We start from the raw sequence: 23292 nt of genomic DNA on the forward strand, positions 1-23292 counted from the left end.
CATTCCAACAGAAAACATTGCCCATCCTACTTAATTGCCTTTATAAATCTTATTAATCAAAGCATTTTTTCCACGTATTTTAATTGATTTTTACATTAAAGGTGACAACTGTGGTTGTCATTAGTTAAAAACTACAACATATTCACTAGAGTCAACATAAATAGCCTCTTGCCCCCTATGATACACTAGACACATGTAGCCTAGCCCCAAGTCCCCTGCCAGACAAAGGCTTAAGAAAATGCTCCCCCACACACAAAGGGGTGGGGGAATTTGTCTGGGTCAGCAGTGGAAAGAAAATCCTCTCATCCCCACCTCTTAACCCTTATAAAAGGGCAGGGTGATGGGATCCCAGAAATGATGAAAGCAGCCTTCCACAAGGTGAAGCGGAGGGATAAGAAGGCTGATGACAGTCCTCCAACAGATGGCATAGATAACAAAGGAAGGATGACCTGCACTGGACAAGCTACTGCCACATAGCTCCCAGATGGGTTATTAAATAAAGCTGTGGACCAATTAAATCACATTCTATTTTGTTCTTCCTGCAATGTCTGGGACAACAGACAGGCCTTGCATTATGCCTTAAAAGGTGAACAGCATCTAGCTTTGCTGCACCAATGAAGAAGAGCATTCTGAACCGGACAGTCTTCCACTGAGAGAACTCTGCTACTAGCCTCATGACATTCCACCACAAGTGATCTCCCCTGTCAACATGGGATATGGAGAGAGAAGCGATGTCCCACAGAACCCAGCCCACCTACAGTTTTATAAATTAATGTTAACACCTTGAATTATTTTACAAAAATATTTGTCAAAGACAGTCTACAATAATGCGCAGCACTGAAGTTGAACAAAACAGCAATGGCTATAGACAGACACTGGCACATCTGATAAATCAGAGGCTATGTATGATTAGTGCTAACAGTAGCAAAACAAGTTAATTTCCTTTTCAAATTTTGCCTGGCTGAAAAATCTGCTGAACAGCTAGTTAATCCTGAAATTAAGCATAAAGAATCAATGCAGAAGTGTTTCAACAGTCAAGTAAAGAGATCCTAGAACAATAAAAGACCTGCTGAGAAGCACAGGAGACTTGACAAACAACAGACCATGATGGCCCACTCAATGCTATCACAAAAGAGTATTTTGCTTTTAACACCATTGTCAACTATAGAAATGGTTCCGCAACACAGTTTGGACCCCCAGCATGGACAGGGCCTAAATTAGTATAAATTACTTTTAAAAACGAACATTCAAGAATAAGAAGTAACACAATTTTAGGAATAATTTTCAAAATCATTTTGAGCAGATTATGCCCTGAACACTGAGATCAAGATTGTGCTATAGCCACAACCGTTTAATATTTTTAAGATAAAGGAACATCATTTCCTGGCAAAGACGAAGCTTAAAGAAGATTAGCCAGGAGTAAGAAATCAGCTCAAATATTAGTTCTTGAGAGGTGGAACACAGAAATGGTTGGGATGTCACAGAGATGAGGATGATGGAACCCAATATAAAGGCGCTGTTTTACAACAGAATTATACTTATTATAAGCAATACATCACAGCCACTTATCTGTGAGACCAGAATCTAAGAAACCTGGACATAGGCAGGATTTTCCATGATGGCATTCACTGGGTTTGCTGAAACAACAAACAGTGAATTCATCTTGTTTCCCTCACAAGAGCTGAGTTGGCATCCCAGATTAGACACTCATATCCTTATGAAACAAATAACCCAGCAGCTTTACTGAGTTGGTCAGTGACATAAAAGGCATTTACTGGTTACAGTTGCAGTTTATCTTCAAAGCAAACAGAGATTCTATTCATTTCAAAGAGATTTGCCAAGAGAGTTCACCAATCCCATAAAAGGAACTTTGCACTATTAAAATTTGAAATGTGTGTGTGGGAGGGGGGACGGGTGTTGTGTTGGAGGTTAAAAAGAGAAAAACAACTCTATTATTGCACTGCTAGCAGAGCTTTAGGTATAATTTTAGCCACAAACACTGCACTAAATTTAAATGGAATATATACATATACACGGTTATGGGAAGAAATTCCACTTCTCTCAGTAATTTTTCCCTTTTTTTTTTTTTTTTAAATTATAAAAGTCATTCCACATCAAAATTTGGGATGTTTGAGCGTCTCGGATAGCCATATAAAATCACAAATGGTGAAGTGTTAGTTCATCCCGGATAAGCAAAATGTTCAATTAACTCCACTCTTGAGTAGTGAGTGTGATTGTCTATAATCAAAAATAGGATTTCTCCCTCCTCCAACCCCCGAATTGGAAGTGTTGCAATTCAGTTCACAGTCAAACCAAGTTCACAACTTATAATATATTTTTATATCCTCCCAGTCATACGAAGAAAAACACTCTTCTCATGTATTGGTCTGTAAATAGCACCTAGCTGTCCTGTCAATAAACCCTTAATATGTCAATAAGTGCCTGATCCTAAGTGGTGTCCGTTTGATTTCACAGTTTAATTTGCATAGCACCATAAGAACATGTCATAAGTGATGTAAATTGTATTCACCTCACCTTTGGAAATCTCTCTCATAAATACTAGAAGAGACTGTTTCACAATCAGGAAAGATTATGATAAAATTAAATTATGATAGATTATTCAAACAAAATTGAAATTTACACAAGTATGTTTAAAAACCTCTATTTTCAGATCTTTAGGGATTACTCCTAAATTTAAATATTGCAGCTATTAGACAACAGTCAGCTGCTGGACTGATTTCTAGTCTACAACCCTTTCATGTCACATAACACATATTTAATACATTATAGCCCCAATATTTGCACAACTCAAACTCACTGAAGTAAATGGGAATTCTGGAAGGATAAACAGACTGCATCCTGTATTATGACCTGCTGCAGCTGAAAAAATGTGAAAGAGAAAACAGCATATGGCAGGAAAAAGTATTAAAATGGCTTATTGGGTTCCTCTTCCTTTTAGGAAATGTATATGTTTCAGGGTGGAAAGCGGTCCAGTTGGCCTAGAAGGAAGTGAATCCATTGGAAATTAAAAATTAAGAAAGTAGGGTATATTAACATTGAGAAGAACAAAAATAAATGAAGGCTGAAATTTCTAGTGCTTTAGGAACAAAAGCAAAATATTATTCCAAGTGATAAAATGGATTTAGAGTGAACACAGGCGAGGGCTAACAACTTGTTTTTGAATGCTTTAGAGGAAGGGAGGGATTGTGGGAAAAGGTGATTACATTTTTTTTTTTAAAAAAGAGTATTAGTAAAGCAAATACTCAAGACATTTATAAAGCCACAGGAAAGCGGCTAACATGAAGATAAAGCAAAAGAAAAACACAATTACAAGAATAAACTGGAGAACTACAAAAGCACCCAACAGCTTATAAGGGGGAAAACAACATAGCTCTACTGTGTAAGTGGCCCTATAACAACAACTTAGGTACATTTAATTGCACCTATTTAAGGGATTCCATTTCTAGACCCTTGCATGTATTTCTTTAAGGAGTAGTTTACATTTTACAGGCAATTGATCATAAAGATCTGGAAGCAGTCTACATATAGGGTTGAAGTAGTTTACTTAAGGTGTGATTTTAAACCAATTCAATTAGATTAGTGCAAAAGTCTGTGTGCATGCTTTAATTTCAATCTAATCCAGGTTTATTTTGATTTATCTTAAATCACTTATGAACAAGTTTAAGATAAACTTAAACAAGCTGCTCTTAAACCAAAATTAAAGTGTCAACAGTGCAGGAGTTGGCATCAATTTAACTTAACCAATTTGAGTATAACAGTTAGTTTGTGAATAGACAAGACTTGAAAATACAACAGGGCACTTACCTGGAAGCTGGAGATCCAGGTTCTAACATTAGCATTAACCTCTCATTTTAATTTTATTAGCAATACAAGTAATGGCCCCTGGAGAACAGGTCACTGAATTTTTTCACTTTCCTTTCCAATACCAAAGAAAACCAGCACTTCCACTTGCTTTTCTATTAGAGATCACTGACACCACCAGTCAATTAACATTTCTGATTATGCAACAATGTCTAACACTTCTTTTCCTATATCACGTTGCACCCTCCGAATATAAATTAGGTATGCTGTTTTGCTATCACTCCCCCCCCTCGCCCTCCCATCCCTCTCCCCACAAAGTAGTGTTAACATACTGGGGAGATTCCCATAACATGAGAGACTAGAATGATCACAAGGATTTGTAGATGTGAACACATACAGCTGGAGATTACATTTAATAAGGTAAGAATTTGTACTGTACATATCAGAGCTGCTCAAGTTTGCTTTGCAATTCTTTCACTTCCAATGCATACGAGATTGCACTTCTAATCACCAAAGCAGTATGGTTTCTCTATCATTAATGTAAGAACTTCTCTCTTCTCCAAGGTAACTTTCTCTTAAACAATCAATTCCAATTAATGCTTATTCAATCAGGGTAATCTGCACTGATTTCACTACATCTGTAATTCATACCAGGCTGTTCCATTCTATGTAGTCTTTTGTGAATTTAGTTACGTAGGCCTCCATCAACTCTAATATTGGAAAATCCACTTGTGTGCAACCACCATAGTAGTTATTCAGGATAAGTTAAGTGGTAGCCAAGATTAAAATTGCAAATTTATAACAACACTTCACTATTTCTTAGGAAATGGTTATAGCAGGAGCCCAGAAGTCAGGACTTCCTGTTTCTGTTTCCAGCTCTGTCATCAGACTGCTGTGTGTCTTGGACAATTCACTTAATATCTTTCATGTCTCAATTAACCTACCTGAAAAATGGGTGTACCACTACTACTTACCTAGCTTACTGATATTATGTGAGGCTTAATTAATATGTGAAAGGTCATTTAGGCACTATATTATTAATATACCATACGCACTGAAACACATCAGTTTCTCATTTGTTTCAGTAGTTAAATGTGCAATTTTAAAGTCTATACACTTGGTTCAGAGGAGATAAGAATAATATGTTCACATTAGCCATATCAACGCAAAGAGATACTGAATTAAAACCCACACAATTAATTCTGTTCCTTACCTTTAGTGCTGGCCCTTTTTCACTTGCTCTCTCACTGGCTCTCTTTCCTTCCAGTCCAAGCTGTACAAACAGTTCCAGCAAATTCATTAGTAATTCATCCACAAGGTGTTCTCCCTGAATGTTAGCAGCTATGTTAGCCAAGGCATTAATGACAGCTAAGGAACAGTGTCTGACAAGAGAGAGAGAGAGAAATTAGAAACAACCAACTCTTTGATGAAAAGGTTTGTCTTTATTTTCTCACTAACACTGTTCAGCAGCAAATCTGCATAATACTGATGGTGGCAGGCACATTCTGTACATCGAAGACTTCGTGAGAATGGATGGCACACTGGGTTAATGCACTAGTGTTCCAATTCAAAAAGCCAGTTAAATATTGCTTGCATCATAATTAAAATGCATGTAGTGGTCTCAAAAACAGAGAGCAGATGGAAGCAGCACCAAATGACAGAGGATTGGAGAATAAACTGGTGCACAGGGCGAAAATTAATGTTGGTGTGTGAAGAATGAAATAGAATGTAATTAATGGTCTCAACTTTGTCTCTAAAGAACGTTTTGCTGTGCTGCCACTATCACCCATTCACCAGGACTGACCATTTTAGGTATAGAAAACCTAAACCAGCAGAAAAATATTGTATTTCTGGATTGGAAAAGTTGTGGGGTGGCAGAGAGATTTAAATTAACAGCTGCAATTAATTACTGGCGCGCACTGGGCAGGACAGTGTATGAAAGCCTGTATAATGCGCGTGTGCCAGGATCCTTGTTTGTAGTTACTATCAATCCCTCACTCTCCTCAGAATTGAATTCAAGCCGCTTTTTAAAGGCTAAAATTACAATGCAACACAACTCTGATACAAATGACCATTTCACATTCCTGAATATTTAAAAAAAAATTAACTCATCATATATGATGAATACCGTGAATTCTGTGCTATGCAGTTTTATACTTCAATATCTTATTCAGATAGGGCCTTATCCAACTCCCAGTGAAGTCATTGGAATTCTTTGTGTTAGCTGTAACAGGAACTGGATTGTGTGCCTAGTTACTCAGCATTCTTTGATAAGGAGTACTGAATACCTTAAGGATAATTTAAGAGTACTGAGCCAAATCCAAAGCCTAATGAAGCCAATGACAGTCTTTCACGGACTTCACTCGGCTGTAGATCAGGCCTATGAAGAGGATAGCTGGCAACTACAGCTAATGCATTAGACGTTTTTGACATCAACTAGAATTTACCAGTCAATATTTTAGAGAGAAAAGGAGGGGTGAGGTAATATCTTTTACAAGCTTTCGAGTTTAGAGAGCTCCTCTTCAATCTGCGATACTTACTCAGAGTGTCACAGCTAAATACAAGATGGAACGGATTGTTTAGCATAAACAGTTAACACATATTTCAAGGGACCATTCAAGCTGAAGTGGCCCGTTTAATACCCATCCAGTTACAGAGAGGAAAGGGGAGACAGGCGGGAAGGGGGGTTGGGAAGAATTGGGAAGCAGCTGATGGGGGGGAGGGAGGGGGGGGTAGAAGAGAACAGGATGAAGGCAGTTGTTAGTGGAATTACAGATTGTTGTAATAAGCCATAAATCCAGTGTCTCTGTTCCGTCCATGATTTTTAGTGTCTAGAAGTGTTATGAATTTAAGCTCCCAGGCTCATCTTTTGAGCAGGTTTTCTTTGAGGATGAGGACAGGTCAGAAATGGAGTCTGTGAAGTGTTCACCAAGAGGTAATGTGGTGTTTTGTCTTATATCATTTTCCTGTGTGAGTTCATTCAAGAGTGTAATGATTGTCTGGTTTCACATAATTGCTATTGGTGCATTTAGTGCCCTGGAGGAGGTACAAACGTTATGATATGCACGTGTACAACTCAGGGATCTTGAAAGCATATTGTGTGGGGGTGCTGATAATTATACCCCTGGAGATATGTCGGCAGGTTTCGCATATGTTCCTCTGGCAGGGTCTGGGGCCTCTGAGTTAGCATGTCCTGGTCTGTGGGGAGTTTGATGATGATGATGATGAGCATGGAGAAGTTGAAGGGCTGTTTGAAGGCCAGAAGTGGGGGCTTCAGAAAAGATTTCTTTCAGGATGGGGTCCTCATCAAGTATGGGATGGTAGGTGACAGCTAGGGGCGTGTGGTCAGAGGGGGTTTTATTTCTATATTGAAAAAAGTTCTCATGTTATCTGGGTGACCTGTTGAATGATGCAATCTACAAGAGTGTCCTTGTTTGTGAAGGCGGTTTTCAGTGTGTTAAGGTGTAGATCCTGGACTTTTTTTCCTTGGAATGGTCACAGGAAATGTGTTAGCTACTTAGGCTAAACAATCTGTATAAGCTTCCCAGACCTGCAGAAGAGCTCTGTGTAAGCATAAAAGTGTGTCTCTCTCACCAACAGAAGTTGGCCCAATAAAAAATATTACCTCAACCACCTGGTCTCTCAGATGTCCTGGGACTGACACAGCTACAACACCAATGCACACAATCAATCTTTTGTGACCGAAGTTGGTACTTCCTGATGCTAATAGCTTGTGAAAGAGATCAAGGAGTCTCTATTATCATTCAGTGCCAACTTCTAGCACCTTTGGGCTAAAGCATTACTGCGAAGAAATAATTGCCAACTGCTCATCAAGAGAAAAATAAAATCACAAGCACATTGCTCATTCCTAAATCCAGCTAATAGAAGTGAGAAATGCACACCAGTAATTTTTAAATATTAAAAGTGTTACTTTAAATAAAACAGGAATAGGAGACTATATGAGATCTGCATACATTCAAAACACCCACCCTCTCTGAATTGGACAAGCAACATTACAAACAAACCTCTGGAATACAACAACAAGTGAAAGAAATAAAGCTGTAATGTCTACTGGAAAAAAAGTGAAAGTTCAAAACATAGCATAAGGAAGATGTTTGATTTAAAGAGTCACATATTCTAAGGAGGCAGTTCTAACTATAAATGTTACCTGTATCCGTGATCCTTGTAATCTTTAGTGGCAGAATAAACAACTGAACTTGCTTTTACACTGATTTGCTGGAACAAATTCCATACCTCTTGGTAAATATATTGCTGCAAGAAAACAAACTAAGTAGAGTTCACTGAATACAATATCTGTTAAAGGAATAAACCTGTAAAAATAAATTCTATCCAACCAAATAAAAACTTTATATAGAATGCTAAGTATCTTTAAAAATCTGGGCTTAGGTGCCTAAGTCCCATTTTCAAAAAGGATTTAGGTTCCTCAGGCCTAAATAGGACCTGGGTGAGCCTAAGTCACTTAATAGAGGGGGGAAAAGCTCCTAATTGTTTTCGTATATATCTGTGGGAAGCTTACTTCTTTGCTGGAGAGGCCTGGCTTTGCTCATTTCTAGTGATACTGTACAAAAAATGTACATGGAAACAAATGATTGTACAACTGTATTTACGTTCTGAAGACAGGATAAATGATGCAATGTTGCATTTAAGGAAATGCTTTTGGGGCTTAAACAAACAAAGCTGACAGCATTCCTTTAACTGAAAGACATTAATAGACAGCTGTGATTTAGGGGTCTCTCTAGTCTGGTTTGTTCGCTTGGCCAGTTTCCCTTTCCTTACATTTCCAGTGATAACTAAGCAGCCCAGCTGGTCGATGATGAGTACGTCAAGTGGAGTTGGCGGCTGGCAGAATTTTTGCTGCAAGATCTGCAGGATTGGTTCCATCACTTTAGGAGTGTCCCTAAGTGCCACTGCAATATGCCCCAGAGCTCGAATCGTGTGGTCAGGAATCAAATGGGCTTCCCTAACAAAACAAACAAGCCATATTCATATAAACATCCAGAAACAATTAAACATCTAGCTGTACAAGCTGAACTAAAATCTGCCTGAGAAACAACTTACACTGATGCATCCAGTACACTGTAATATCACTTAATTTCATTTTAACCCTTTGATGCTGTTTTTTTCCCTCCTATTATAATCAAAAGCATACATAGTACAGGAAATAAAACATTTGTTTTTACAATACCAACACCAATCTGTTAACCATTCACTATAGACGAAAGATAAAAGACTTGTCTGGAACGACTTTCAATTTTTTTTTAAAAAAGAACAGCACAGATACAGTCAAATAACTGTAGTTATTAGACATGCCTTGTCAACTATCTCAGCTCTGACTTGGCAGACCAACCTTTCAAGAGGCGAGAGGCAATTCAGATTCCACGAGGAGCAATCAATTGTGCCAAGCATTAAGTGATTGGTTTGTGCAGCCCTTTGAGGACTTAGTAGAAACAACCTCATTTCACTTAGTAATTCAAATGGTCTTTAATATTCATTGTAGACATGAAAACAGTATTTTTATCCAGTAAAGTACATAGGCCCCTCAGTACCAAAGTAAGGGCCAAATCCACAAAGAGAACTGCATAAACTGATCCATATTTCCACATGTAATCTCAGTGATTTCAGTGGCATTTCACCCAGAACAGCTCCTTGTGCTTGGATGTCTTAGCAGGAGTGGATCTCAAGTTAAACTGACTGAAGACCGAAAAGAATTGGTATTATGCCTAACAACTTACTTGTCACTCTCCTGTGATATGTACAGACGGTTAGACAAACTGGCTAGGAAGGCCTCAACGATCACTGGCTCTATAGTCAGGCCAGCTTTCAAACACCTAAAGAACAGTAAACACATCAGTTGCCAGGACAGCCAAAGAGCAACAGATATATTTTCATATCTCACTTTATGAGAGAGTAAGGTGTCCAATACCAAAGCATAAATACCACGCATAAACCTGATACAATCTGAACTGTGTTCAGTCAGAAAATGATTCCTATGAAAGAGTATATTCACATTAGCACATACTTGGCATCCCCTAAAACAGTGGTTCTCAACCTTTCCAGACTACTGTACCCTTTTCAGGAGTCTGATTTCTCTTGTGTACCACAGGTTTCACCTCACTTAAAAACTAACTGCTTACAAAAATCAGACAAAAATACATAAGCATCACAGCATACTACTGAAAAATTGCTAATTTTTAGCATATAATTATAAAATAAATCAATTGGAATATAAATATTGTACTCACATTTCAACATACAGTTTATAGAGCAGTATAAAGTCATTGTCTGTATGAAATTTTAGTTTGTACTGACTTCGCTAGTGCTTTTTACGTAGCCTGTTGTAAAATTCAGCAAATATCTAATGTGTTGATGTACCCCCTGGAAGACCTATGTACCCCCAGGAGTACACGTACCCCTGGTTGAGAACCACTGCCCTAAAATATTCATGAGACCCTGGCATTCAGAAGATGCAGTTCAATTATTTCACGAGTTCAGCATTCTTGCATGTTCATAAAGCAAGTGGTCCACTGGCTAGTCAAATACTAGCCAGATGTGCAAAGAGTAGCAGGGACCATCTAAAAAACTCTGCATTAAACAGTTTCTCCATTTAACTCATCGTGATGTTTGTCCACTTCAGTGAGAACAGCGCCTGTATCTTTAAACTGCATATAAGTTAGTCCTTCCGTGTTTTTAAGCACAATTCTTACCTGCAGATGTTGTCTATGGCAATGTCCCGAAGCTGTTCATACATGGATGGTTGACTTTTCTTGCCCGGCATTACATTTAGAGTGGATTCTGAATGCTCATTTGTTACGCTGATTTTGATGTCATTGCCACCTACTAAGAACAGAGATGAAGCATAAGAGACCGTGTCTTTTGCTATATTTTTCCTTGAGTTGTGTATACATAGGCAGAGCAATACCTGGCAAGTGAATGAAAAACAGACTAGGACACAGGTGAGAGAGGTGCTCTCAAGAACTTTGGTACCATGTGAAGCATGGCTACCGACATGAGCTATTAATTTATTTCATTGATTTCTTCGCTTTAAGAAATCTTCACCCTTCTCACTTTGCATAGTTTTGAATATTGCTTTAGTATTAGCTAAGATCAATTGCCAGTCTCAAAGCAGAATACTCAAATTTAACATTAGGATTTTTCAAATCAAATCTGCTGAATGTGAATATGAGTTAAACAGTTTTAGACTGGTTTTACATTGCCTTACTTTTCATATTTGCATCTACCTTAGTAGCTCTAACAGTGAAATACCAGGAGCCAGATTCATTCCTGGTGCACCTCCAGTGAAGTAAACAGAGCTACATAAGGGATTAATTTCCCCTACTGTGTTTAAAGCCTGGTTATAATATAAATAACAACTAGATAAAAATTAAGTATCCTACTTGACATATCTCATCCCTGCTCACCTTCAAGTCCTAGCTACTTATTTTTTTTGACACAAGAAGTTTTGACTCCTGTTAACATTGCATACAACAAGGCTAGGGAAAGCAAGCTATTTTACCATTAACAAAACTGTCATCTAAATTTTTTGCTGCAGAATCTTTACAAGTTGTGGCACTGTAAGAGGCAGAAGGAACAGATTCACATTCAGATTCAGGGGTATTCTGCAGTTAGGAAAAATCAACATTTGATTTGTAATTGACAAATTTGATATGGAAATCCTGAAGAACAAATAAAAATTGAACTTCATGTTGTCAGTCTGTCACTTTTCAGAAAGTAATCACAGCAATATACAATATGTAAAAAAACCCCCATATTTATGATTAAATTTTTGGTGGTCAGAGAACTTATGAGTCTTAACACTGGCTCACTGCTGTCTATATGCAAGATGGTCAACAAAGTGTGTCTTTAAATATACAGCAGTGAGCATACACTTCTGCTTTCTCATTAAACGGTTAGGTTTATGGTTCTCATTCTCCCAACCCATCCCCAACTTATTGGTCTGTTTCATCCACCTAACATATAGGCGGAAAACAGTCCAAGGCAGTTTGCTGGCAATTCATGCTGCACACATATTGCATATAAGTAATGGGATTTCAACTCTCTCTTTGCTGTGTGTGTGAGTGTGAGAGTGTGAGAGAAAGGCGGGAGGGGGGGGAATATCTAATCTTCCTGTGTATGAAACAGAGGATGGATGAACATAATTCTTTAGTTACACTTCAAATTATGCACTAACAGATTAAATTCTAAGTGTAACCAAGATGTCAAAGCAATTTTCAAAAACAGGCTTAACATCTTAAGATGTGACACAAAAAATAGGCCATTTAGAACAACCAACCAAAAAATTACAGATACTAGATTTGATCAACATGAACACACACTTTTTATGTACCTTCTATTACAATCTTGCTAGTTTCAAAAGTCATTTTTCTGCTGATATGTTTGTTCAGATATATATACGGAACAAATCTTAACACCTTGATACCAAGGGAGGGGAGTGGACGCAAATAGGTTAAGAGAATGAAATTTACTGAAATTATAAAATAAGACAGTATTAGGCAAAACTGACTTTGCAAGGTTGAGAGTGTCAGAAGCAATGGACTTGGTTATTTCTGTATGGTTATTTAGCTCCTAGACATGAGAATATATTTTTTGCATGAATTTTGTTTGCATTCCCTCTCTTCCATCGAAAGAGAACAAAAAAACAGAATCCACAAATAAATAAGTTGGTAGAAAATGGAAAAAAACCCTTTAAGTAAGTTGCAATCATAATAGAAAATTTAACAGCAAATTAATGTTATTTGTGGTACACAACATGACTGGACCATACACAGAGCTAGTATTGCTTTCATTTACCTGTGTGATACTGGCTGTGGTACTTGTAAAGTTTCACCAGCACTGGGGAAGGAATAACAAGGAAGTCCCTCAAAGATGGAGTAACAGAGTGAACCACAACAGGGAACCTCTCACATAAACGACCTAGACCCTAGCAGGAAAGAATTTTTGCATTAGAATATTTTAATTTTCCTGCTGCATAAACAGACCTATTTTTATTTCAACTGTGCGCTCATGACTTTTTTAAAAAAATTACTGCTTAGGGATTTGTACTCCAGTGAAAGTGTGTTTCAAATCTCTGATCTCAAGAATCACTCTGTTAGCATGACAAGAAAGCAATTTCTTCCCCTTTCTTCCTGGGGGTTTCACAGGAGATAGAATCTAATATACCAAATGAACAGGCTTCCCTGGAAGTGAAGTTATGGGATAAATACATTTTAATAATTAAAGAGCTTTGAGGAGTAATGTATCTTTGCTTCCAGTCTTGATTACAGAATGACAATTGTGGACTGGTTTTCCAAAGTGGATAAAGTGTCCAATTGGAATGAGGCTGATAACACCATACTCCTTTTGCCCTTTTTAAAATGAATTTACTACTCAAGAAGAACACCACATTGATAATCCTAAATGATCATATACATTTGTCGACAGATCGTGTGCAGCACGGGCAAGTTTCCACACACTAACCTGCCAATATGAATCAACCCTGCCTTGAAAAGAGATTATCACAGCAGTGAGAAGGCAGTTCAATCTCCAGAACTTTTCCCACACTGCCCTCTATACAGACTACCAACAAAGAGGATAATTAGTTCCAAATGTGGTAGGGCCCTTGTGATCAGAAAACCTCACCTTCTAGGATGGTCTGAGTTCAATTTAATTCATTTCACACAGGCTACTGAAGCATCATCAGATGGTCTCAGTTTTTTACCATTACCAACCTGTGTGGATTCAACTGGTGAACAAGAGTTGAAAGGCTTCATATCCCTATAATCCCAGGAGCCACCCAGTCCCACTAAATATTTTAATTGGTTAGGTAAAGCAAGTATGAACCCAGGGTTGTCAAAAATAAATGACTAGTACAATAACCTGTTGATTGCATCCCACAGAAAATCAGAGCTAAGTAGGGTCTGAGAAGCACCATCCCACTGTGATTTCAAGTCTTAAAATGCAGATGCAGAAGACACAAACAAGTAGTAATATAACCAGAAGATGAGAAAACTGTTAAACTAGTTTGTAAATCTCCAAGCAATTTTACTAAATGATTGCTGAAATCAAAATATTTCTTATCAGTCCTTTAAAGACAGACCTGTAAGCAGCAGATCAGCAGCGGCAAGTGGGCAATAATGACTTTGCTGGAAGTCTTGGACTGCAGCTTTTCTGATAGTTTGATGCACAGGTTTTCTGCACCTTTGTTCCAAAAGAAGAAAATCAATAACAGATCTGAAGAATGTATGTGAATTTATTAGCCTAGGTATTACCATGTGCTTACTGTAGACAATAAAACAGGTAGAGAATTTGCTGTATCCACCTACCCCAGAGTTCAAAGACTGAGAATAGTTTTAGTTTCACAGAATGTTATCCATAGTGTTTTGATTTGGTTGGTTTGAATAGTTCATGATTCTTTAAAACTTTGTTGGTAACATTTTGGTAGAAAATCTTATTAATATATGCAATAAACAGTTCTTTCAAACATTTTGACTTGAGATTGCTATAGGTCTCAGATAGCTTTTGGATTTTTTTAATTTGATAGTCTTCTACAAGTATTTTAAATATTTAAACAAATGTTTAATATATTAGTGGGTTTAAGTAATAAGTTTAAATTTAAAGAAAGGAGGAAAATGTAGGTGAACATCAGGAAAAGCTTCCTGACAATTATATCTACAAAAAAGTGGAAGTATCTTTTTGAGACATTCAAAATTGCACTTGAGAGAAAAAAAAGCAAAAAAACCCAGCAACAAGTAGGAAATAAATACACAATATACACTGGAGCAATCCTATCAGTAACTTTGCAAGGTTTTTCAAAGATCTTGCATGTTCCCATCTTTATTTCAGGATACTGTATAGTTATATTTAATGGCAATATATGCAGTATGTGAGAGAGTTAAAACAAATACCACTTTTAGGGGAATCTCTCCACTAAAATCAGAGTATCCTCCAACATAACACAAATCCTGTATTATTTATCCATCCAAGTGCTTATTCAGGAAAGCACTTTCTTACTTTAAAGCATGTGATTAGGTGCTTTCCTGAATCAGATCTATATTAGAGAAGAGATATTTAGAATGATCTATAGCAACTACAGTTAACAGATTCTGCATTACGAAGTTGCCAAAGCACTGCTGTAGGCAAGGATGAATTTACATTTGCACTTCATGGTGCAGTAATATAGCGCATTCTCCCCAAACTTAGAGTACTTATTCTTTGAATTCAGAAAGAATTTCTGAGAACTTTAAGTCAGTTAACTAGTTTGTGAGTTACAAGTATTTTAAAATGACCCTGGAATTTTTTTGGCAAGTTTGACTTTCTTTGGCTTTCTCTAGCAAAAAAATTCCTGAAGTTTATCATTAAATGTATTTTATGGCAAACATCATGTAATATAAATGATCCTTCATCAACTACTGACAATGGAGAATGAGTTGTACAAAACACTTCTGCAGGATAAAAGACATTCTGAAGAGACAGAAGCATGCATTTTTCACCTTGCTCATCTTTCACAGCCCACACCATGAGATCCACACAGGCAGCATTAGCCTGGCAACGCAATTTCAGAGGGCTCAGTTCATTGTGTAGCCGATCTACATCATGCAGGATTTTTTGAAGCTCTGCTTGGCTGCTGTTGAACTGCTCCAGCACAAAATCATGGATTTCCTTAACAAATGAGTTTGGAAGATCTGCAGGAATGGGAAGGAAAATATAGTCTAGCAGAAAGATAGTAGTTGTGCGCCCCCAGAAAAATGGATTGATTTCATTTATATGCTGTTTTTATATTGAATATAAATCATTCATGAAATATTTCTTCCGAAATGAGAAGTAAAATAATTTCACAGCAAAGACGACTGGTAAATGAATAAGTTTTATGCTGATTGTCCCCTCCGTACTTCCCCCATAGCACAGATGACTTCAACAGCTATAAATAAGTTTACTTTTATAGGGCAACTTTCATACCAAAGTGCTTCACAAACTGTATAGCATACATGCAACACCCATGAAATGCTGCACCCTCCCCAGCCACCTGGAGCACAGCCTACAATACTCACAGTACTTTATATTCTCCCCCATCATATTACTTAGTAGAAAGTTTATTAATGCAAGTACCACACCTTTCATGTAGTATAATGTGTCTCTCAGCATTTTAAACTGGGCAAGGTAAAGAGGGTCACTGAATGTTTTATAATAGAGATCTGCATTAGGACTCATCTGTAAAGTTAAAAAACAGCTGTAAGTTTCAAAAGGAAACAACATTTTCCTATGAAATAGTGAACATGAAGAACAAATAAAACTCCTTATTCAGATTAGGTAACTGTCATTTTCTATCCTAGACATCTAATTGTGATAATGGGTACTATTTATATTGTAATCGCATACCATACAAAAAGGGGTTTATTTATTTTTTTGCCTTCACAGTTAATCAAGATGAAAACCATAACCGTTCAATGCATTAAATAGTACTTAGCTATCCCATCTATTTGTTAAGGCACATATTGTAACAAAATTATCTCGGTATAATGAGAGATTCCAACTTTTATTTGGAAAAGCAGGAACAGAGACTGGAGTAGTTTCCATCAAAACCTACATTTTGCACCAGCAAAAAAGGCTGTATCCAAGAGCATAGTTCTTTTCCACAGATGAAAATACATGAGAATTTTCCAGAGCCCTGAACATAGAACTGTTCAGAATTGAGTCTATGTCTAAAATTTCGGAGACCCATTAGAGGTGATGTTGATAGAGGATGCTACGCAATTGTCAACAGTCTGAGCAATCATTTAGTCCTATAAAAATTTAAATTCCATGCAAAATATGTCCATTGAAAGTAGTCATTCACTGGCTCAGAAGCAGCTAAACTTGAAAGCTGACATCTTGAAAATACAACAGTATCAAGAACTTCCAAGCCAGAAAGCAGTGAAAAGCAAATGAAGGGCAACACATTTGCTTACAAGAATTTACTATATCTTTGTTTTGTTCAGGAAGTGAGAATGAAACAGATGGGAATTAAATTAAAGGCTTTTACCTATGTTACACCATAAAAAAAAGTCTTGGTTTATTCTATTTAGGAAGTATTAATAGGCTTACACATCCCTGTCATGTATATATCAGAAACAAAACAATAATTACTATGGTGAGGTTTTTTTTTAAAAGAGACATTATATAGTATTATAATCATCAACTCTCTATTTAACAGGGTGTTACCATGTTACAGGATGAGCGTCAGTACAACAAAGGAATTATTAATCTCTCATCTGCTAGTAGCTGCTAGGCTTCACATCGTCTCTTTTTCCAGTGAGAGGCTTACTCCAACTGTAGAGGAATGGTTAACAAACATGGGAGATGGTTGTAATGTAATAATTAATGCAACAGTTAAGTACCCAGAAAAGGGAGGACAAATAGATACTTAGATATTTGGATACCATTTATTCAATACTCAGAGAAGTATGTTCATCTGCAAAAAAAGAAGGAACTCCAGCACACCTGTCCAATTTTTTTGGAATATTAACATTTGGTAGACATGCCTGGTCTTTTAAATATTTTAAATATGTATAACCAGATATTTCACTCAGTTTAATAAAATCAGTCAAACTGTGTCACCACTTCCGCTGGGAAGCACCAGGAGGATTACCAAGCGATCATTTGGTAATATAGATCCACCAATTTGTAATATTTGGTTATGAAATGCATCTGACTCTCTAATGACTCAATACATCCACCACACATGCATACAAACTCCTCTTTCAAAAGAATTTTAATAACTAGTTTAAAATTCTCCATGCTGAAGTGCTTAGGGACACCAATGCTGTAGAAGATTTTTTGTTTAAAAACAAATGTTTCCAAAGATTTTTTTTTTTTTTGTTAAATGGAAATATTTCTACTGGTCTTAGGCTTTGAAACTAATTCCTATGAATCAAAAGGGGTAAAACAAATATTAGTTGAGTGTCCCTTACCACATTCCTTATTTTCAGTCTTTTCGCACATTTCTTACCTTTGATTTCACAATAGTTCAGACTTAAAGAGAGTTCCATGTGCTTTTTAAACCATTTAAAATGACATTAAAACATACCTCGGCAACTTCAGCTACAACTGCATCTAAGTTTTTGAGAACAGAATCTCCAACAATTTGTTTCACCTACACAGAAAATAGAAATTTGATCTTATCATTGGCATTATCTTGGTAGAGGGTTTGTTTTACAGTCACAATTTAGGTTGGCCAAGGAAAGTATTTAATCATTTGAATATTAAACATCAGATTAAATTAAGACAGTGAAAAGTTATGCAGTAATTCCTATCATCATCATTTGTATTACAATAGTACATAGAGGCCCTGAGCAATAAGACAGGATGTGCCTAGAGCCACCAGGCTCTGCCATTAAATGCAGTCCTAATAAACCATCCCCACTGGAAAATGGCTCTGTTCTCATTGCAGTGCACAAGACATATGCAAATTAATCTGATGTCAGATGCAAACAAAAGGGCTTTGCCAGTGCAACTGTTTCATTACTAACTTTATTACTTTAAATTACTAACATTTCATGAGGTTTTCTGGGCTATATTAATCATTAAGGCCTGCTGTTTACAACACAGAAAAAAATATCCTTCCATTTATATGTCAAGGTAAACACAGCATGCACACAACCAGTATATATACACATCTTACATTGCATAATTATACACGGCAGCTCCTCTTATACACCTCAAAGTTGCTCATTCTCAAAATACTCTAAACCCCCGTGTCTAATATAGAACCCAGACCTTAGTGTGATCTTTTAAGCAATTCATACTATACCATGAGCAGCAGCTGGCGCAGCATTTCTAGTGGAATATCAAATTCCTTGTTACTAATCCCATTAAAGAGAGGAGAAACTGAGAAGCTAGAGCTGATTGTAGAGAAGTAATAATCAGGGTCCAATGCACTCCCATCAGGTAGGTAGGACCCTACAGACAAGAACAGACAAAAATACAACAACATTCGGTTATTCAAAAATTTTCACTGTGTTCTTTGTTAAATTTGAATAAAGACTCTGGGGCTAAACTATGACAAAAGAAGGTATATTGATCTTAACTTTCAGTACAGTAACGGTCTACCCCGATAAACCAGAAAGGGCTTAATCCAGTTCCCACTGCAGTTGAATCAAACTATAATTGATATCCATCTATAATCTAATGTAATCTATAACAACAACTACAGATTCAGCCATTTGATACATACAAAGTTAAAAAAGAAGTTCTGTTAAATTATTTTCATTCATTTTGTAAATAGCATTTGGTAGGACTTTTGGTCAACTTCTGAAGTGTATTTACCTCAAAACACCCTGTGCGCAAATGATTTTAGATAGAAATGTAGCAATACTGGTTGACAAGTTAATCAGAATATCTTGCAAACTCTCCCCTACATAAGATTAAAGACATACTACTACGCCTACTACGCATACATACACCTTCTATTTTAAATAGAAACCAAGATATTGTTACACTTTGAAGGTACAAGAGAAATCAATATATATTTCTCATACTGAAGTACATGGTTTCTTGATGAACAAGATATGAACTTTTTGACTCCATCTCTTCCTGGCATCACAATCTTGCCTTTTGTAACTCCTCAGCTGGGTGAGTCAAAGAAAGTTTTTCTTGACTCTCAAACCGTATTATTTACTGATTAAAAAAAAAAAAAAGTATTTAAGTTCTTTTGTCCAACTCCTTTGTCTAGGATAGGATAAATAAAATAACAAAGGCCATCAATCCTCTTGCGTCAGGAAGTAAGACTATTACAAACTTGGGTCAGGAAAAACATAATATACAAGTGTGTGATTGTCTAGGTGCATTATAGAGGATAATGCAAGGTTTATCTGCTTCTGAAGCATTTGATAAAAGCAGCGCTAAAAGCAAAATACCTGAGTAGAGGGACTATTGGTCTGTTCCAGTATTATAGTTCTTGTGGTTCAAAAAGGGATCCCCTAAGTTCCACATACATGTAGCCCAATCTACAGTCCCATTCATCTATATTTTTCATTAAGAGCATAAAGAAAGAAGTCTTTCATTCCCTCTTTCCTATTTTTTTTAAACCAAACGTGAATACCTACTAGCTGAGGTGGTGTAGGTTGGTATGATGGGTTGTACAGACTGACATAAGACAGGAAGGAATTAAATGAACTGCCTCGTGCCCAGGTAATCAAGCCAGCCCTCCTCTAGGAAACCCCTGTCCAAACTATCAATCCTGAAGGGAGAATCCTCCAGAAATAACTAATAGGAAGGACAGAAAGGACATAAAAGGGAGGAGACAAACTTAAGCCAGAGCTGTCCAGAGGGAGCCCAGAGAGGGAGAACACCTTTCCATCTAAGGCTGGGAAGAGTCCAAGCAGTAAGGCCCTACAAGGGCTAGAGAAAGCCAGACACAATGAAAGGAAGTACAGAGCTCACTCTCCTCCCACTTTACCCAGGCTGTCAATTTAATTTTTCAGCACTGCAAGCAGCCCACTGAAAGGTGACAGGCCCATCTTATTCGCAGCCTGAATTTTACCACTTGATTTCAGTATCAATGGCAAAGAGTACACACAATCAGTACAGCCTTTCAAGATCTCCCTTTCATGAGTTTTAACTTAGACTTTTCCATGACAGTTCACCATTTTGGCATGCCGAAGTAAAACTTCCTATAACCTACACATACCAAATTGATTACTTTGGGCTTGTATAACCTGCCATCAAACAGGATTCAAGTTTCCAATCCTTAGTCTGCCATTTTAGCTGTACAGTGAAGTACAATATAAAACACTTATTATGTAAAGTTATTCCACCTAATCTTCTAAACTATGTTTTGCCTTAGTGGGATTAAGCTCTTTAATACTAGGCACAGACTACTTAGCCTTCAGAAAATAATGTCCATCTTGGAAGCAAGCCAAGAAAACACTGTTGGAAACCACAGTTGCTGGAAATAAAAATTATCCAACAACTTGTTAATGAAAAATGTATCAGAACTCTACCTGACATAGATGTCAAAGAATTACTGCCAGCAGCAACCCTGAAGGCAAAGAGAATGCATGGAGGGTTAGGGTTCACTAGCCTTCCTATTGGTAAAGAGTGACAAAAACCACACTGCCCCTGGACAGAATAGTCAAGATTGGAAGCTGAAGCTTTACCTTCAAAGTAATGAATGGCAGATCCTCCAGGGGAGCTGGGAGGGGGAACTCCACGTTCAGGACTGACCTGAAACAAAAGGCAATAGTTGCATTTTATCATTAAAAATCAGTGAAGAAGTCTAAGATGATATAATTAATATATCCAGAAAGGTGCTGATGATCTCCAACTTCCACTGAAGTCAATGGGAGTTCCGAGTGTTCAGTAACTCTTAGAATCAGGCCTGAGTCAGACCACAACTTCAAACAAAATGGGACATTGATGAAGAAGGGAGAGAGTGTCCTGGCTAAAGGAATGTAATGACAATCAGGATTCCTGGGGTTTACCCAACCCTGCTCATACTTCATTCTGTGATTCTGAGCAGGTCATCTGAAGACTGATTTTCCAAAGGTGATGTTGCACACTCATAGCATACTGAAGCCAAAGGACATTCTGGGTGCTCATCACCTCTGAAAACTCAAACTTCTCTAACTTTCCCATCTGTTAAACATGTATATATTATTATATCTGCTTCACAGGGATGGTGTGAGGCTTAACAATTGCAAGTTCTTTGAGGTCTTCTATGTGCAAACTATTACTATGGAGGTAGCTAGCTTAACTGTCATCAATTATTCTGTAGTTCAGGGAGAGCTGAACAACTGAAAAACAGAAAGCTTTGAATCCGTTCAAGTACAGCATTGAAAGACTGTCAGTGGACGTAAGTTTGAGTATCTCTTAATTCCATCCAAAACCACAAAATGGCTTAAAGTGCTATCTTCATTGTAAAGGTGACCACACAAACCTGTGAGATGCTGGACACACTGCTGGTCTTTCTCTTTAAGGATCCCTCTTGACAGACAGTGAGAAGAGAGCTAGGAAGAATTGATCTAAAATCATTAAAAGAACGTCTGCGAATTCCTTCAAGTTCTTCTGGAACTCTAAGGGAATGTGGAGGAACTTTAGGGAAAAGCTTTGAGAGGAGAGACTCTTCTGAATTGCTGTAGCGACCAAATGCTCGTGAAATTCCAATCAGGCATGGCACTGCATATTTGCACAAGTATTCTGGAAAATAAAATTAGGCCACATTTTTCTTATTGCAGTATACTACTAGCAACTTACGACTTCCCATTCCCAGCTTTACTACTAGCTCACTAAAAGCATTACAGCACATATGCATCACAAAAACAGACTTGCATTATTAGAGGAAGAACAGCAAATGTATATCATATAAGTAGTAAATATGTTTCTCCACACAAAAGACAGAATGCTCTCACCAATTAAAAGCATTCTGTTACCAATTGCAGGCCAAATGGTGAATGCTAGTTATATAACACACCTTTTAAAAAGAATGGTGGTGAAGGTTAGAGAGCAAGTTATGTTCAGATGGAGCTACAATAAAGATGCAGCACCAATTTAAAGAACTGTTCCAATACCTTTATCCTGGTTTTGTGGGGACTGGCACATTCCCAGCAGGAACTGCATTACTTGCAGAATTGCCTCTAAAACCTAAAACAATCAAGGAAGACATACAAAAATATTCTTCAGTGAACACTTTAAAGCTAGCACATGTCAGACCATTACATTAAGTCAAATGAAGCTTGCATATATTAACTGGGCATCATAAATTTCAAATTGAATGGATTTTTGATACTATATGATAAAAAAATGTGTTTCTCTATTTAACTCATTCAACTAAAGGACCTTCCTTAGCTAAAGTAATATCCTTAAGAAACTTGTAGGTATCAACATTTTGAGAAAGTTGTATCTCCAACTCTGGTATCAAACACATTAATTCTAAGTCACTTGGCTTTGTTAAGGGCAATGTTTTTGGGCTCAAAACTTTAAAACAAATGTATGAGTAATTTTTGAGTACAGCAGGACTATTCACACAAGTATTCAGCTGCAGTCTTTATGTGATCACGCCTTTTGTGAGGAAAAGCAGCCATGGTATTCTTTAGTATAAACACTTTTTTACCTGTGAGATAGTTATTTAAGCAACAGAAGTCTGAGAGTGCATTTTGGAAAATTTCATTTAATTCTACCTGTTCTCTAAGAGTGGCATCCCTAAAGGCAACATCTGACAACAAAGTCACCAAGCAGAAGCTGAAGTTTTCTGCAACTGGAAGCATACCTACAGAAAGGGGAGAGGGGGAGAAGAGGAGAGACAATATTACAACAGTACTTGGTTCAGTCACTTGAAAATAAGCAGTGACAATAATAAAATATTACAAGAAGTCATAATGCATTCTCTCAGCAATGCCCCATGGCACAGCTAAATCAAGCAAGTCAGAGGATGAGTAACTGACATACATCTGAACATTTAAATTGTACCCTTTAACCAGT

The 23292-nt window shown here is 37.2% G+C and overlaps 1 protein-coding gene across 2 annotated transcripts in view; it reads right to left on the reverse strand.

Moving 5' to 3' along the window:
- The window catches only part of PI4KA (phosphatidylinositol 4-kinase alpha), an 89593-nt gene that overhangs the window by 58380 nt on the left and 7921 nt on the right, over positions 1-23292 (reverse strand). The window contains exons 4-18 of one of the 2 annotated variants that reach the window (XM_067539903.1): positions 22992-23080; positions 22383-22455; positions 21752-22011; positions 20973-21039; positions 18626-18774; positions 17903-17968; positions 15951-16047; positions 15330-15521; positions 13937-14037; positions 12652-12781; positions 10548-10677; positions 9576-9671; positions 8620-8803; positions 7991-8094; positions 5036-5204 (exon numbers count right to left, since the gene is read on the reverse strand). In XM_067539903.1, the coding sequence (XP_067396004.1) occupies positions 5036-5204; positions 7991-8094; positions 8620-8803; positions 9576-9671; positions 10548-10677; positions 12652-12781; positions 13937-14037; positions 15330-15521; positions 15951-16047; positions 17903-17968; positions 18626-18774; positions 20973-21039; positions 21752-22011; positions 22383-22455; positions 22992-23080 (1907 nt within the window). Of the gene's footprint in view, positions 1-5035; positions 5205-7990; positions 8095-8619; positions 8804-9575; positions 9672-10547; positions 10681-12651; positions 12782-13936; positions 14038-15329; positions 15522-15950; positions 16048-17902; positions 17969-18625; positions 18775-20972; positions 21040-21751; positions 22012-22382; positions 22456-22991; positions 23081-23292 lie in introns of both variants that reach the window. The other variant, XM_067539902.1, reaches the window with a different exon arrangement.

Source organism: Emydura macquarii, unplaced genomic scaffold (genome assembly GCF_026122565.2).
Source record: "Emydura macquarii macquarii isolate MOO-44397 ecotype Brisbane River unplaced genomic scaffold, CSIRO-AGI_Emac_v2 contig_554, whole genome shotgun sequence".
Classification (NCBI taxonomy): Eukaryota; Metazoa; Chordata; order Testudines; family Chelidae; genus Emydura; species Emydura macquarii.